We start from the raw sequence: 15,197 nt of genomic DNA, 5'->3' as shown, positions 1-15,197 counted from the left end.
CCATTGATTTGTCACTGGTCGCAGGTATCTCGCAGGACGGCGGCTGTGTGTGTCGGGGGCGGCGTCACATTTCACACATAGATGGTAGAAGAAAAGAGGGCTGTGCTGCGCAGGGGAAATGCTGCTATGAATGGGGTGTTGGGTGAAGGTGTTCCCGGGGCCAGGAGGACAATAGACAATACTCCGCACTGCCCATATGTGTTGCTTTTTCCATTTAAGGCGTGTGGGTTCAAGAAGGCAGGATACAAAAAGTTTGAAGTGAAATTCCATTTAAATCGCCCCAACCATCCTCTCCGCACACACAAACACACACACACACACACACACACACACCAGAACTTTGCAGCCAATATAGGCTATGATGTTTATCATAACCGCATTATGATATATAAATAACACATTTAAGATGACGAACCAGACGAGACCGCCCACGTGACGAAGAACAGTTATTGTGTGTCACATCACAAAACCACCGGCGTGTCTTGTCTCCACCCAGAGCGAGTCACTGGCGGTGTGCGAGGCAGAGCGAGTCAGTGACGGTGTGGAAAGGCAGAGCGAGTCAGTGACGGCCTCAGAGCTGGGCAGAGCAGGAGGGCGCGTCTCTTCTTAAGGCGCCACAGTCGGTGTGACATCGTTCACCTTGCCTCTCTACCTGTGGATCTCCTCTCAGCAGCGGACCGAACCATGGGCGCCGCGTCCAGCCTGCTTGATGAAAGCACGACCACCTACATCAAAGGTAACATGAGATCTTAAAGCAGATCGTCTGTGCCTCGTCGATACAGAGGATAATCTGAATTAAGTGTAGGAACTTTCTACTTGGTGGTTTCTTGTCGGCTAGTAAGAGTTATTTTAAAGAAATCGCCTACAAGTAGTAGGCTATTTCTGCACAAGTAGTGTTTTTCTTCGTCCTGTGATTTAAAGTGACGTGTTGGTAATGTGGTTCAGTGAGGTGTGTTCGAGGTTCTGGAGAAGAACACAATGAGGTTCTCCGTTGTCTGAATAAAGCCAGGTGTATATACACGCCTTAGTAAACTACCCTACAGGTAGAAAGCAGAAGGCATTGCAGTTGGTTTTCTTGCGGGATTTGCCCCCTTGATATTTGCGCGTTGCTTACTGATGAGCTAACAGGCTTGTGAACTGCTGGGACCAGTACACACCCAGTCTCACTTCATCAGCTGGATGCGTGGACGTTTCTCTGAGTGAAAGCCGAAAATAGACAATTAACAATCCGGTAATAAAACCCCATTTGAACTGGAAGCCCCTATGCAAACAGTATGAATAGAGAACTTCGATTTCTGCATTTAGCCTTTATTCCTCAGGGTGAATCTGACCTCTCTGGACTTTCAATCCAAGGGAGTGAAAATGAAAAGTGGAAGGACCAGTTATACCTGCAGGAAAGATGACACACACACACACACACACACACACACACACACACACACACACACACACACACACACACACACACACACTGGTGTCATGGCTGTGGTTCGGTTCCTCCCATTACACTCCTTCATTGTCATCATTGACTGGGGTAGGGAGCTGGTATTCCAAATGTTGAGGACATCTCTCTACAGTTCTTTATCTAGTGCTTGTGGTTGTATTTTCTCAGCTGCTATTTTACTAGTCGGTAGGCGACTCAACTTATTGTGTCTCTGCTAACCCCAGCAGCCTGTAATACTGACCGGTCTGCAGAAAGGAAGGAAACCACCGCCAATGGTTTGTACTTGGGGCCACCTGTTGTTTACTCAACTTGTTGACCGACAAAGCCCATGTTTCTCCTTTTAACGCCACCATCAGTCACGTAACCAGTTTGGTCAATGTACAGTATATAACCAGACGTATGGCAGATTAACTATGCTAGTTTGTTGCAGGCAGAGACCTGGTGGGTATACAACATGGAGGTTGTGGTTAAGTAGTTTCATAAGCTATATTAGAGATCAGCTCAGAAGGAAACCGAGCTATCTTCATATCTAGAGTATGCCTGCCCGAACTATCGCTGAGTGTAACTGTTTGAAGGTCGCATGGGACACTCCTTTTGTCTTTCTGAAGAGCTTTCAGAAGCGACCACTCCCACAAACAAGCCATTTTCCTCGGATATCCTGGGAGATTACACGCTTGGCAGTATCTACATGAGGAGCTACCATATATGTGTGTGTGTGTATTAGTTGAATCAGTTTTATATCAATTTGAAGGGTAAACATAAAGCTTTGGAAATAGTTGAACAGAATACACTGAGATCTAAGTCTGTTTCTTGCCTCAACAATATAATAGAATGGATCACGTAACAATTCCCTCTTCACACATTTAAATAAGAATAAGTAAGATACATATTCCATTGTATGTCAGCCGATCCTGCCTCATTAGGCGCTCATCATGCACTGTGCCACACCCTGTTTAAAAGGATGATATTGATTGTCTTGTACTGTGATTCATTTTAAATGATGTTCTAGTCTTTAAAACAACCATCATTGAGACGGGTTCTACGCAGGCAGCTCATCCTTGCGGTTTGCCACATCCAGAATGTGTTTTGAGGGCAATAGCAGAGAGGGTGGCCTGCCAGGTGACACGCTCACCTCGTCACTGTGAAGAGCAGAAGCTACTGGGCCACCATTTGTATTGACATGCAATAAGTGAAAGAGTCACTATTTCTGTCATCTTGCATTCATAATAGTATACCTTCAAATATACATTTATGTTGAATGAAGTTCCATTACCGTTAATAATATGTACTCTCCTTGCTGTCCTTCTGAACAAATTCATCCAGTAAGCAGTGCATTGTTACGATAAATACAGATGAACCAGCATCCAATCTGCCTGTAAAGTAATCCATGACAGATATCTATACAGCTATTCAGAGTCTAATATTAAACCAGACAGTTGAATGTTGCAGACTTCTCTAGCGTAGCAAAGTGTTGATCTGTGTCCATACTGTTCAGGTAAAGCAACAGGTTTTTCATGATCAATTTAAGGCTTCATATCCACAGTGAATCAAACACACGTTTATTCTTTGTTGTCTGGATTTTAAGGTTTTTATTCCTTTTGATTTGAGGGGTTGTGGAGCGAGTGTGCTTTCATGCGGGAAATATGACACCCCATACTTACCATAATCCATAAAGAGGAAGGGATTGTGGTATTTAGGGAAAACAGGCATTTTTTTTGTTGAAGCAATACCTGTGGTGGAATAGGGAGGCAAGCAGGAAGGACGGAAGGAGAGAAGGAAGGAAGGAAGAACACTAAATAGAGCCCTTGTTCCCAGCCAGAGGGTAACACTTCCCTGATCTAAACCCGCATTTGATCAGGGAATGATCATTTGTTTGTGACAATCATATAACATTCCAAAGAATCCAACCGAGGCTCATGACATTAAAATAATTTAATGAAATGTCTAAGGCAAGCATATCTCTGTTTGACTGTATATGTAGAACCGTTCTGCCTCTTCATTGGTTCTTGGGAGACCCACATGGCCACCAGTGGTGATGTAACGCCGTCATGGGGCAACATGTTATGTTGGGGCAACAAGCCAGCAGAGCAGGTCTCTCCAGTGAAACAGGGTGTAGCTCCGGTACCACCTCATTACCAGAGGACTAGCATTCATACCACACACACACTCATCGCCAGAGCTGCCGTGATATAGGCACAAACAGCTCTCAGTGAGCGTGGCTCAATATTCACTTACTATTAATAGTCAAATTGGTTAATTAATGAAACCATCCAAACCAGTTCTGCCACATTCCAACTAGGGGCCTTACTGGGCTCCTCTGATATCCAGGACACAGCTGGGGGTGGAAACCTGTTTGGAGGTTAGTTCCATGCAGAGCAGGTGACCCATGCCGCCATGTGAGGTGATGGATGAGGTTGAACCTGTGTGCCTGGATTGTCCGATGCAACACAGGTGTGAAGCGATTCTATTCAGTCTGACTCTAGCCAGGTGAGGCTGCTTCAGCCAGCCTTCCACCACACACCCTCCACAGTGCAGTCTCATGGTCATTAAATCAAGATGGGCTCCTTCCCTTGATGACCCTCATCATGACTGGCCTGACCGGGTACCTGGCGGAGCTCAGCATCACAGGATGTGTCTCCACACTGCCATCCCTTCTCATTCGTTGTGGTGTGGAACGCAGCGTCCTGGACTCCTCTGGGTTTGCATAACACTTTGAAAGGGAAAATATAGATCCCATCGCAGAGGCATCCTTTGCATGGAGACTGCAGAACAATCAGGACAGCGCTCTCAAAAGGCATTGTTATGTTAGGCCTAATAAGCAGACTGCTTTTGAGATGACATCATTTGTGATCTCATTCCTCTAGCGGGCAGACAGCTTTACGGTACCTAAGGCTGTCCTTCTTGCCTATTTCGAATGGTTGTTGCCTCGTTCAAAACAAAAGGTCTCTGAGAATATCAGGTCTCCACATCTATAACCTTGTTCCGCAGAAACCTATGGACAGAATGTACAGGGCGGAGCCTTCTGTGTGCCCTCTGATTGGTTTGGATACATTAAATTCCATACATTTCTAAAGTGTGTGTGCGTGCGTGCGCTGAGCTCACCGCGCTGGGAGACGGCCTCATTAGGGAGAGCCGGGGGGAGGCGTATTGTTCTGCCTCAGGAGGAAGCCGCCGGGTCCGGGGGCTTCCTCCTGCCGCCAGCTGGTGGAGAGGACGCCGTCCCTCCCTCACTGTGTCTGGTCTCCCCCACAGCCTCTCCTCTGGTCTGTCGGACTGGTGGAGATACCGCCCTCTTCTTCGTCTCTATTTTAATTACGCTGATTAGTATTTTATTGTTTTTCGGTTTCTGACTAGTAGGCACTTATAGGAGATAATGGCATCGGGCACAGCTGCTAGTAAATAAACACACACACACCACACACACACAAGCACGTTCGTCTTTGGTTTTGCATAGCAGGTAGAGACCAGCGCATGATATCAGGTTGTTGTTATGGCGATGTTTCTATAGTAATGGGGTCCCTCATGCCGTTAACATCATGGCCTTACCGCAGTGAGCTCAGGTAATGACTCCTACTTGTAAAACACTTATTAAATGTGGAAGAGGGAGTTTCTAGAAACCACACTCGCACAGGCAAACGGTGGGACTATGATTGGATACACGCTATCCGGAGAGAACTTATCCCTCTGGAGCCGAGAAGTCAGGGGATGGAAAAATCTAATGACTTGTGTTGATTTAAAATTAAATGGCAGGTTTGATTTGACAGACATGCCTGTCCCTCGTTTTAACATGTGTGTGCCTTGAAAGGATTCTAACAAACACTAATTATAAACTTTTTTGTAGCCCTCAACGAGCCAAGGAACTATCAAAATCAAGTTATCCATCTTTCCCTCAACAGTGAAATTGTTTTGGGTCACATTCACATTGAAATAATACAGACAATATATAAATTAAAATGCATTAACACTGAGCAAATATCAAAAAGAGAAAGACAATGGTATTAGGATCAAATGAGACCATGTAGGTCTCGACAACATCAGGGTTAAGGTTCAAACCCAATCTGAAGGGTTTGGAAAGCTGTAACCTTTCTAAAAGCCTGAAATAAGAGTCGATACACTGAGCCTCAACCAAAAATGCTGCTCGCTACTTTGCCTGCTGAGTCGATTTGGGTTGCCAGGTCATGTTCCAAAAGTACACACAAATAATGAAAGTCATAGTTTCAGTGCAGACATAAAAAAGTAGAGTCAGCATAGCCAGCAAAGTTATCGACCAGCCCAAAATCAACACATTCTATAGAAGTGTGTACAGGCCAGGGTGGGTTGTATCTCCCATCAGGTAGGAGCATGATGCTGCTGGGATCACTGGGACTATAGGAGCATGATGCTGCTGGGATCACTGGGACTATAGGAGCATGATGCTGCTGGGATCACTGGGACTATAGGAGCATGATGCTGCTGGGATCACTGGGACTATAGGAGCATGATGCTGCTGGGATCACTGGGACTATAGGAGCATGATGCTGCTGGGATCACTGGGACTATAGGAGAACGATGCTGCTGGGATCACTGGGACTACAGCATCATCAACGCTGTTTGTTTTGTAGCTTGGCAGCACGCTCCCTCACACTGGGAACCAGGAGCATCTGGGCCCAGGCTGGTGGGGCGTTCCTGCCCCAGGAGAGAGGCGGTTCTCTGGCTGAACAGCCACTGATCACTGGTTGGATGCGGACTGTTAGGGGAAAAACCAAATCCTTTTTGGATCTGTTTTAAGAATTGGGTCAGGCAGGAAGCATGGCCTTTGTCAGGCAAATTAATGATGAAGTTTTAATACAACCGTGCAGATATCAAGGTGCTTATTATTTCCCCCGTACCTAGACACATTCAAACGTTAAAGCATTTAAAAGTTCACCTACCGCAACATCGATCATTAATCTTACCTGATACCCAACATGTCCGTGTTATTAATCAAACTCCTGGCTCTGCAGTCTCTGGCTCTTCCTGTTCAGGAATGCAGTTGCTTCTATTCTGCTTGAATGAGTGAATGCGTGTCAAACTGTGCAGTCCTATCAATTACCTTATGTGTGTCTCGCTCTTTTTTGTGTGTGTGTGTGTGTGTGCTCCTCTGCAGGCCAAGCTGAGTCTGAACTGAAGGCCTTTAGTCCGTTCTACAGGAACCAGTACTCAGTCACTCACTTCTCCCGTGTGGAAGATGAGCTGCAGCAGCAGAAGCAGAAGGCCACGCAGCTCCTCAAACAGAGGGTATGCTCACGCTGCTGCATGCTGGGGAATCTGTTCCACTAATCAATAAAACACCAGAGCCCTTACGTGTGTGTGTGTGTGTGTGTGTGTGTGTTAGGAGTCCCCTGAGGCCGGCGAGGTGCTGTATGAGGAGGCCGTGCTCCACTTTGACGAGAGCAGAAAGTGGAGGCCCCGCTACGTGGTGGTGCGGGCCAACTACTGCCTGGAGTGCCACGACAGCCTGGAGGTAAACGGCCTCAACAGAACCCAGAGCGCCCACATGACCACGAGGCAGCACGTGCTGAAACGCTTCTTCTTTTGTCAGAATTTCTTTGTAGTGGCACTTTTTTTTTTTTTCTCCTCATATCTCCTCTTATTTTGTAGTCTTTCATCAAAGGCGCACCGGCCCGCCACATCCTTCTGCCTACAGGGGGCACTGTTCTGACCACAGAGGAGACGTACATGGCCATGGTGGACAAGTGCTTCCCTGACTCCACCAGCAGTAAGTGCAAACTGAATAATTAATAATAATTCCACGATGGAAATGTGTTTACTCTCCCACTTATCTCTTACATTGAGATATTCCTCTAATACCATGACTGCCGCAGGCGTTGAGGCTGCCTGCTCCTTCTCAGGTTAAACCATGTTGTGTTTGTGTTCCAGATGTGAAGGAGGAGTTTGCCCCGCCTCTGAACAGTATGCCCGGGCAGTTCCCGGTTTACCTGCGTCTGCCCTACCGGAGGGACTACTACTTCTGCTTCAGACTGGAGGCCCGGCAGGCCGGCTTCCTGTCCATCCTCTCAGCCTGCATCCGCCACCAGAACCAAGGTGGGCCGCACCGCCGCTCTCCTGTTGTATCTTTATCCCAGCAGTGGACTGGGGGGGCCGCAGCGCCGAACCCCTGTTGTATCTTTGTCCCAGCAGTGGGGTTTATTTGTGTTGAGCGGGGAGCATCTGGTCCCCGACTTCATTGCGAAGTCAACGAGCGTGTTGCCCAGCACACACGCGTGCTTTCAGACGAGGCGGGCCGTTACCATGCCAACAGACTCGCACGCCATACGAAGGAATCTCAGGTCGCAAGAACTCAAGGATTTCCTTTTTGAATGACGGTGTTCAAAAGCGGTGTCAACTGGGAAATACACAAACAAATAAACTTTACACCAACAGTCACACGCAACCCACAAACGACCGCCCCACCTGCTCCCTCTCGCCTCAACCGCAGCCTGACGCAGGATGACTGGATGTCTGGATGTGGTTTTGGTTTTGCCGTTGTTCTGGCGATGACTTGGCGCGTGTCTTCCTTCGATCCCCAGACTTCCTGAAGAAGAAGACCTGTGAGGTTCAGGCCTTCCTCAAAGCCATCCAGCTGTACCGGCAGGAGCATGGGAAATACGAGGCGTGGGACATGATGATAGGCAGTGACGTCAGGGTAGGTCCCCGCCTGCCTCTCCCTTCCTTTCATACCTTCTTTCTTTCTTTCTTTGTCTATTTCTTTCTTTTTTCACACACACACACACACACACACACACAGTCTTTCTCTGCCTGGACTATAAATTGGATGTTTTTGCCAATTTATTTGGTGTCACCTCCTCTGGGAAACGGATAAAACCCGATCTAATAGAAAAACACATCCATGAATAATTCATCCAATGAGCCAAACATCCAAACATGGCGTGATCCTCCAGATGTGCGGGGATCCTGCCAGAACGTTGGCCTGTCAAACTGCTCATGCATTCTTGACCTCTGAGTGCACGCGGGGCGTCTGAGGCACCCAGCGTGACTCTGTCTGTGGAAGGGAACCATTTAACGATATCCGTGGATGAGGACAGATGGGGAAAGAAACAGATGTAATCCCTGAGTGTTTGCTCTATGCAACGTAACGCCCGATCAATGGAAGTGAGCAACAAGCCCCAGGGAGGGGGGTAGACCAGCCTCTCTCTCTCTCTCTCTCTCTCTCTCTCTCTCTCTCTCTCTCTCTCTCTCTCTCTCTCTCTCTCTCTCTCTCTCTCTCTCTCTCTCTCAGTGGTGGGGGGTACTCACGCTGTATGTTGTTGGTTGGGGGGGTACTCACGCTGTATGTTGTTGGTTGGGGGGGTACTCACGCTGTATGTTGTTGGTTGGGGGGGTACTCACGCTGTATGTTATTGGTTGGGGGGGTCTGGTGGTGCTGCTCTAATGAGCTTGGGGTCTGAGACTCCTAGAATAGCTGCTGGAGGAAACGTCTCCGCACACTGACCGGGGCTCCCATTGTGTTCCCTGTACCCTGCTCCACCAGGCATTCCATTCACTGTGTGTGTGTGTGTGTGTGTGTGTGTGTGTGTGTGTGTGTGTGTGTGTGTGTGTGTGTGTGTGTGTGTGTGTGCAGGTGCTGGCTAACCTGGTGATGGAGCAGGTCCTGCCGACCCTGGAGAGTGACATGCTGCCGCACCTCAAAGCCAAGAAGACGGAGAAGAGGAGGATGTGGTTTGCTGTCAGTCGTCCTCTTTAACTCGCTGCTGTGTGAACAGCTGGTTAACTAGTTGATTAACTAGTAACCTCATTAACTCACTGCTGTGTAAACAGCTGGTTAACTAGTTAGCCTCACTAACTCGCTGCTGTGTAAACAGCTGGTTAACTCGTTAACCTCATTAACTCGCTGCTGTGTAAACAGCTGGTTAACTAGTTAGCCTCATTAACTCGCTGCTGTGTAAACAGCTGGTTAACTCGTTAACCTCATTAACTCGCTGCTGTGTAAACAGCTGGTTAACTCGTTAACCTCATTAACTCGCTGCTGTGTAAACAGCTGGTTGAAGAGGAAGGGCTGCAGAGATGGAGAATAGACCCGATTCAGCGAGGACAAACAGCGTCGCTCTCATAACACTAGCTACTAGTTACTAAACTAACATCCTGCTCCTCTGAGCTGGTTGATAGTTTAGTTACTAAACTAACATCCTGCTCCTCTTAGCTGGTTGTACCTCACAAACCAGTTCCTACTCAGCGCTTCATATCATTTCATGATATGATGATAATTAAACAAGAGTAGACCTGAAATACAATGCAATAAAATCACCTTTGCAGATCAACTAAATTACATTTTCAATCCAGTAAAATAAAGTGACCTTCTCGCTTCACCGTGCCAGACGGTGGAGGCGTCGTACATCCTGGTGCAGGAGAACCTGATGGAGGGCATGTCCTCGCTGAAGAAGGAGTGTGATGCCGCGGGCCGCCAGCAGGAGGTGCTGATCCACTCGGACATGGACCAGATCATCAGCTCCAGAGCCCTGCTAGAGGAGAAGCTCAGAGGTAGGCTCAGGTTTCATCAGGGTCCACAGACACAATGGCCAGGAGGCTGGGAACCACAGGCCCCACCCCCCATGACCACATGACCAAGGACTCGCACACACACCCCAGCACACACACGCACGCACGCACCGTGCATGTGTGCGTGCCCCGCCCCCGCTGGCAGTGTATTGTGTTGTTATTTCTGATGTATTTCAGAGGAAGGAGATAAGCTGACAGCCTCAGTTGGAAGCTGTTATTTTTTTCAATTGGAGAATTTGCCTCAGTTGTTGCCGACATTTTCAGCCTTTTATGTGTTATGTGTTTGGATTAATAAGCCAAGCAGCAAAATGCATAGTCAATGTTTGACTTTATAGCATAATAGGCTTTCTTTAATCAGGTTATTGGACAGAAAACACAGAGCAGCTAATATATTATGAATATTAAATAATATTATACACACGCACCCCTCTGAGTGGAAACCAACCTGGGGTGTTCTTCCTGTTCAGTGAAGGCTGAAGGATATATGCTATGAAGTCTCATCTGGTGTGGAAACCTACTTTAAACCAGCCCTTCATGTTTCACTTTTACATGACATTTAATAAGTTTACCCTTTTGTTCCAAGCAGCTCTTTTTTATATCTTCATTATTGTGCATTCAACAATGAAGATATAACTCAGAGTGGAGGAATCATTAAAGTACATAAAATAAATGAAACCTAATGGCTTTATATTAATGTTTTTGTCCTATGCAAACACCATTTATATTTAAAGGCATGACTGAAACAAGTTCTAATCTCATATGTTGCGGTTTGTCTACAAGCCAGAGACTTTCGGCAAGTTCCTGACAAGTCAGGTCAAGCAGAAAAAGCCCTCGGAAAGCCCCTCATTACATTATCGTCTCAAACGACTTCCAGAGCTAAACAGAACACACAAATTCCACAGTCACAAGTCTAGTTTTCAGTTCAGGTTTTATTCATATTAGAACCAGTGATTTAAGAGCTATCATTTGAGTGTGATTTGTTAGAAATGCCATAGCCAGTGTGGGTGAAATAATGCTCCGGCTGACTGTGCCTCTTTATGAGACTGTTTAGGTGTAGAGCGCTACCTGCTTAATACCTTTACACATCAGGGCGTCTCCTCGCAGTGTTTGGGGATTCCTTCTTGATTATCAATCACAGTTGTGTGAAATGCAGCACTTCTCAGTGGCGGAGAAACACAGGGAGGGCTCCACCACAACCCCCCCCAGACGGTCTGTCCAACCAGTTCCATCTGCACTCTGTATATTTTAGATTGTAGCAATTTAATCTCTATCTGAAATGCTTTTACAGTTTTTTCTTTATTTTCTTAAAATGCGTTGGGATTCAGACGAAGGACTCTCTCTCCTCCCCCTGCAGCAAGCGTACTGGAGCCGGCGGAGGGCTTCAGCGCGGAGGGGGTGCAGCCGTACCTGGCCTCGGTGCTGGAGGAGCTGATGGAGCCCATCAGCTCGGGGTTCCAGGAGGGCCGAGGGCTGAGCGAGGACCTGATGGACGGACTCTGTCAGGACCTGCAGACCAACGGCGTCACCGACGACCTCAAACAGGTGGGCTGAGCTCTGAGCGCTGGAGGACCTGTGCTTCAGATGAAGAACCGTCCTCGGGTGTCTTCGGTCAGGGCTACTTTAGAAGGGCGGGAGGCAACCAAAGAAGTCTTGGTCGACTGAAATTCAACCTACCCTCCAATCAGCCGATTGGTCGACCTTTAAAATATGATGTTAACACTCAAAGCCTATCAAGTGTTATAAAGGAAAGTTGACACGGAGTCCTACAGCCTAAAGCACACAGCCTGAATGTTTGCCGACCTCTTTTCAACGACATGCCATGTTGTTTGGTTTTATTCACCAACCTTTCTATAGAATTAGATTACTTCTTCCAAATGGTGTCACTTTGTGTTGAGCTGATAAAGATTCAGTAAGACGGCCGAGCACTTTCCACGATGTCAGCTGAGAACCGCACACCTGCACAACAGAAAAAGGGGTTAAGTCTTTGTCTTGTGCGGTCGTCCAATGAGGATTTGGACACCAGCATATCGACCATCTAGTCGCCCACCAATCAGAACGCGTTGGCCCCATCGCTCCGTCTTTCAAAGTCGTTTTTATTCGTCCATTTATTAATCTGTCTGCCTGCCTGCCTGCCTGCCTGCAGAAAATGGCCCAGATGTCCAGGCCCAACCTGCTCAGCTGTTACCAGAGAATCGGCTCCCTGAACGAGAAGCTGCCTCACCTCCAGGAGCGCTTTGGCTTCTCCAACGTCAGCAGCCTGATCCACAGCGCACAGATAGACCTGCAGCAGGTAGAGCTCACACAGACCTGCAGCCGGTAGAGCACACACACACACACACACACACACACACACACACACACACACACACACACACACACACACGGATCTCTATCAGACTTCTTGTCTTCCCTGGCAAGGTGAAAGCTTTCATTCTGAGAAAGGAATGAGCTATCTCTAGGTGCAAGGAGTATTTACACAAATAAATTGATCAGTAATGATGTAAACATGAGAATCCTCAAGATTCATTTTCCGCAAGACAATTGGATGTGTGTATGAGTCCGTGCAGGTGTGCTGTGGCTGTGCTTCTGTCTGAGGGGTTCATCAAGCTCTCCACTAACTGGTTGGTCACCTCCTAGCTGATGGAGAACGCGGGCTACACCTTTGAGCTGATGCTGCAGAAGGTGATCCAGGACCAGCCGGGGCAGGCCGCCACCACCATGGAGAAGGCCAAACACCGAGTGCTGAAGGTGGGCCTTCCCCCAGGCTCTGGGTCCCAAGGGTCCACTCTGTGGAGCTGGGGGGCCCAGGCTGCCCCCCCAGTCTCTATAGAAACTGACTGTGTGCTCCCCCTCTCCAGCAATACGACTACGACAGCAGCACGGTGAGGAAGAAGCTGTTCCAGGACGCCCTGGTGGCCATCACCCTGCCCCACATCAAGAAGAACCTGGCAGCTGTCTGCAAGCCTGTGAGAGAGACACACACACACACACACACACACCTAGACACACACACGCACGCACGCACCATAAGGACGCCTGTCCCTCTTAGGAGCTGCAGCGTCTGGCGCAGTCGGTGGACGTGGACCACGCCCACTTCGTCCACGTGGAGAACGTCTACGAGAGCGTCCTCCTGCAGATGCTGGACGAGGAGGTGACCAAAGGTGAGCCGCCCTGGTCCTCAGGCTGCACTGATCTCTGGAGCTGTTCTTTACCACATGCTATAGCCACTAACCCCCCCACCCTCCACCCCCCAGTGGTGAAGGAGGCGGCCAGCCTGAAGAAGTACAACCTGCTGAATGACAGCCGGGACCTGCTCAGCCAATCCAACCGCTCCAATGTCCTCGGCTCCACCCCCTCCACCCCGGGGAGCCCCGCCCGGGTGGGGACCCCCATCACCACCCCCTCCACCCCGGGGAGCCCCGCCCGGGTGGGGACCCCCATCACCACCCCCTCCACCCCGGGGAGCCCCGCCCGGGTGGGGACCCCCATCACCACCGCCCTGTCCCCTGAGCCCCGGCCCAGGACCCCCCCGGGGCCCCCTGCTCCTCTGGTCCCTGAGGGCCTCAGCACGGCGCCCCCCAACGGGGGGGGCGGAGCAGTAGGTGTAGCGCTCCAGGAGCTCCCCCCCGGAGGCGGCGCGCCGTCGGACCGGCCTGACGACCGGACCGCAGACACGGACCCCCTCGACGCCAACCACGCCCCCCCAGCCCCCGCCCCCGCGGCAGCAGACGCCCTCATCGCCGCGGTGACGCAGCAGGTCCCAGCCGTAGCGGCGGCCGCTCCGGAGTCAACTGGCCAATCAGACGCCGTTCCCGAGACGACCCCGGAGGACAGCCCGGAGGCCCCGGCTCCGCGCCCCGCCACACCCCGCGGCGCTGGGGAGAGCGACGCGGAAACCACAGAGGAAGAACCCAGTGAGCCTGCCCCTCCGCTAGAGGACCACCGGCTAGAGGCTGGGGCGGGGGCGCCCTCTAGTGGCGCTGTGGAGGGCAGAGAGGCCTCCACGCCAGCGCAGCACACGGAGGAGGAGGAGGAGGAGGAGGAGGATCAGGAGGAGGAGGATCAGGAGGAGGAGGAGGAGGATCAGGAGGAGGAGGAGGATCAGGATCAGGAGGAGGAAGGTGAGGTCAGCATGAGCTCAGCGGACCCCCAGGCTGAGGCCCCTGACAGCCCCCCCGTGGAGACCCCCGTCCCATCGGGGGCCGACGGCAGCGCCGGCCAGGAGACTGATCAGACTGTGGTGACGACAGAAGCCAGTCCCCTGAGGACCGTGGCCCCCCAGGGGTCCGTGGGCGTGTCCGGCTGCGAGCTGGGGGTCATGGACTCCATCAGGGAGATCCGGGACCTGGTGTCGGAGGTGGTGGACGTGGAGGAGCTGCTCCAGCGCTATCCCGACGGCGTTCCCCAGGAGGAGGAATGAGAGCGTTGTTCACGTGAGGAACGGTACGGGAATCACACTGCGGTCATTCTATTCAGGAGCAAAATGGTATTGCAAATGGATATAATATCTATGCAGATTATACATCAAATCAACCTCTTCCATGATGACGTAATAAATATAAATCTATACTTTTAAAACTATTTCAGAAATGGATCTCCTTATTTTTCAATGTTTTAATGTCATTATTTCATAGTCCTTCCAAATGCGTTCCTGGGAAATGTGGTGAACCAACATGGTCTTAGGAGACCAGAGCGCCTTCACCTTCCAGAGTGCCTTCACCTTCCAGAGTGCCTTCACCTTCCAGAGTGCCTTCACCTTCCAGAGCGCCTTCACCTTCCAGAGCGCCTTCACCTTCCAGAGAGCCTTCACCTTCCAGAGTGCCTTCACCTTCCAGAGCGCCTTCACCTTCCAGAGCGCCTTCACCTTCCAGAGCGCCTTCACCGGGCCTCTACCGTTCGGGCGCCTAAGCACTGCAGTATCGGTCCGTCATACTAGGACTCAGGTTGAATGTTAATTAGTCAAACATTGTTCACACAATTACTCAACAGAATATAGATATAAATAGTTATTGTTGGAGTATATAATAAGGTGACCATAAAAGGAAGGAAAATATAATGTGAAAAACACACAAAGAACAAATGTATTGTGCCTATTTGTGTAATAAACACTGCATGCTAACTTTAATCTTCACTGTTTTGGTTATGAAATGGAAAATATTGTGTGCCAAACCAGTTGTTCATATATATTTTATTTACAGTAACAGAAGGCATCCTGAAA

The 15,197-nt window shown here is 49.6% G+C and overlaps 1 protein-coding gene across 1 annotated transcript; it reads left to right on the top strand.

Moving 5' to 3' along the window:
* The first annotated feature begins 513 nt into the window (after positions 1–513).
* niban1a (niban apoptosis regulator 1a) lies at positions 514–15,074 on the top strand. The gene is made up of 15 exons (XM_079739129.1): positions 514–736; positions 6,570–6,700; positions 6,798–6,926; positions 7,064–7,181; positions 7,343–7,507; positions 7,993–8,108; positions 9,045–9,149; positions 9,799–9,961; positions 11,334–11,521; positions 12,123–12,269; positions 12,617–12,727; positions 12,838–12,945; positions 13,029–13,140; positions 13,234–14,422; positions 14,614–15,074. Exons 1-14 carry the CDS (start codon positions 685–687, stop codon positions 14,397–14,399), a joined length of 2,811 nt encoding a protein of 936 aa, XP_079595255.1. The 5' UTR covers positions 514–684; the 3' UTR covers positions 14,400–14,422; positions 14,614–15,074.
* Positions 15,075–15,197: the final 123 nt, after the last annotated feature.

The sequence above is a fragment of the Pollachius pollachius genome (assembly GCF_949987615.1).
Source record: "Pollachius pollachius genome assembly, chromosome: 7".
Classification (NCBI taxonomy): domain Eukaryota; kingdom Metazoa; phylum Chordata; class Actinopteri; order Gadiformes; family Gadidae; genus Pollachius; species Pollachius pollachius.
This window is presented reverse-complemented; position numbering and strand designations above follow the sequence as displayed.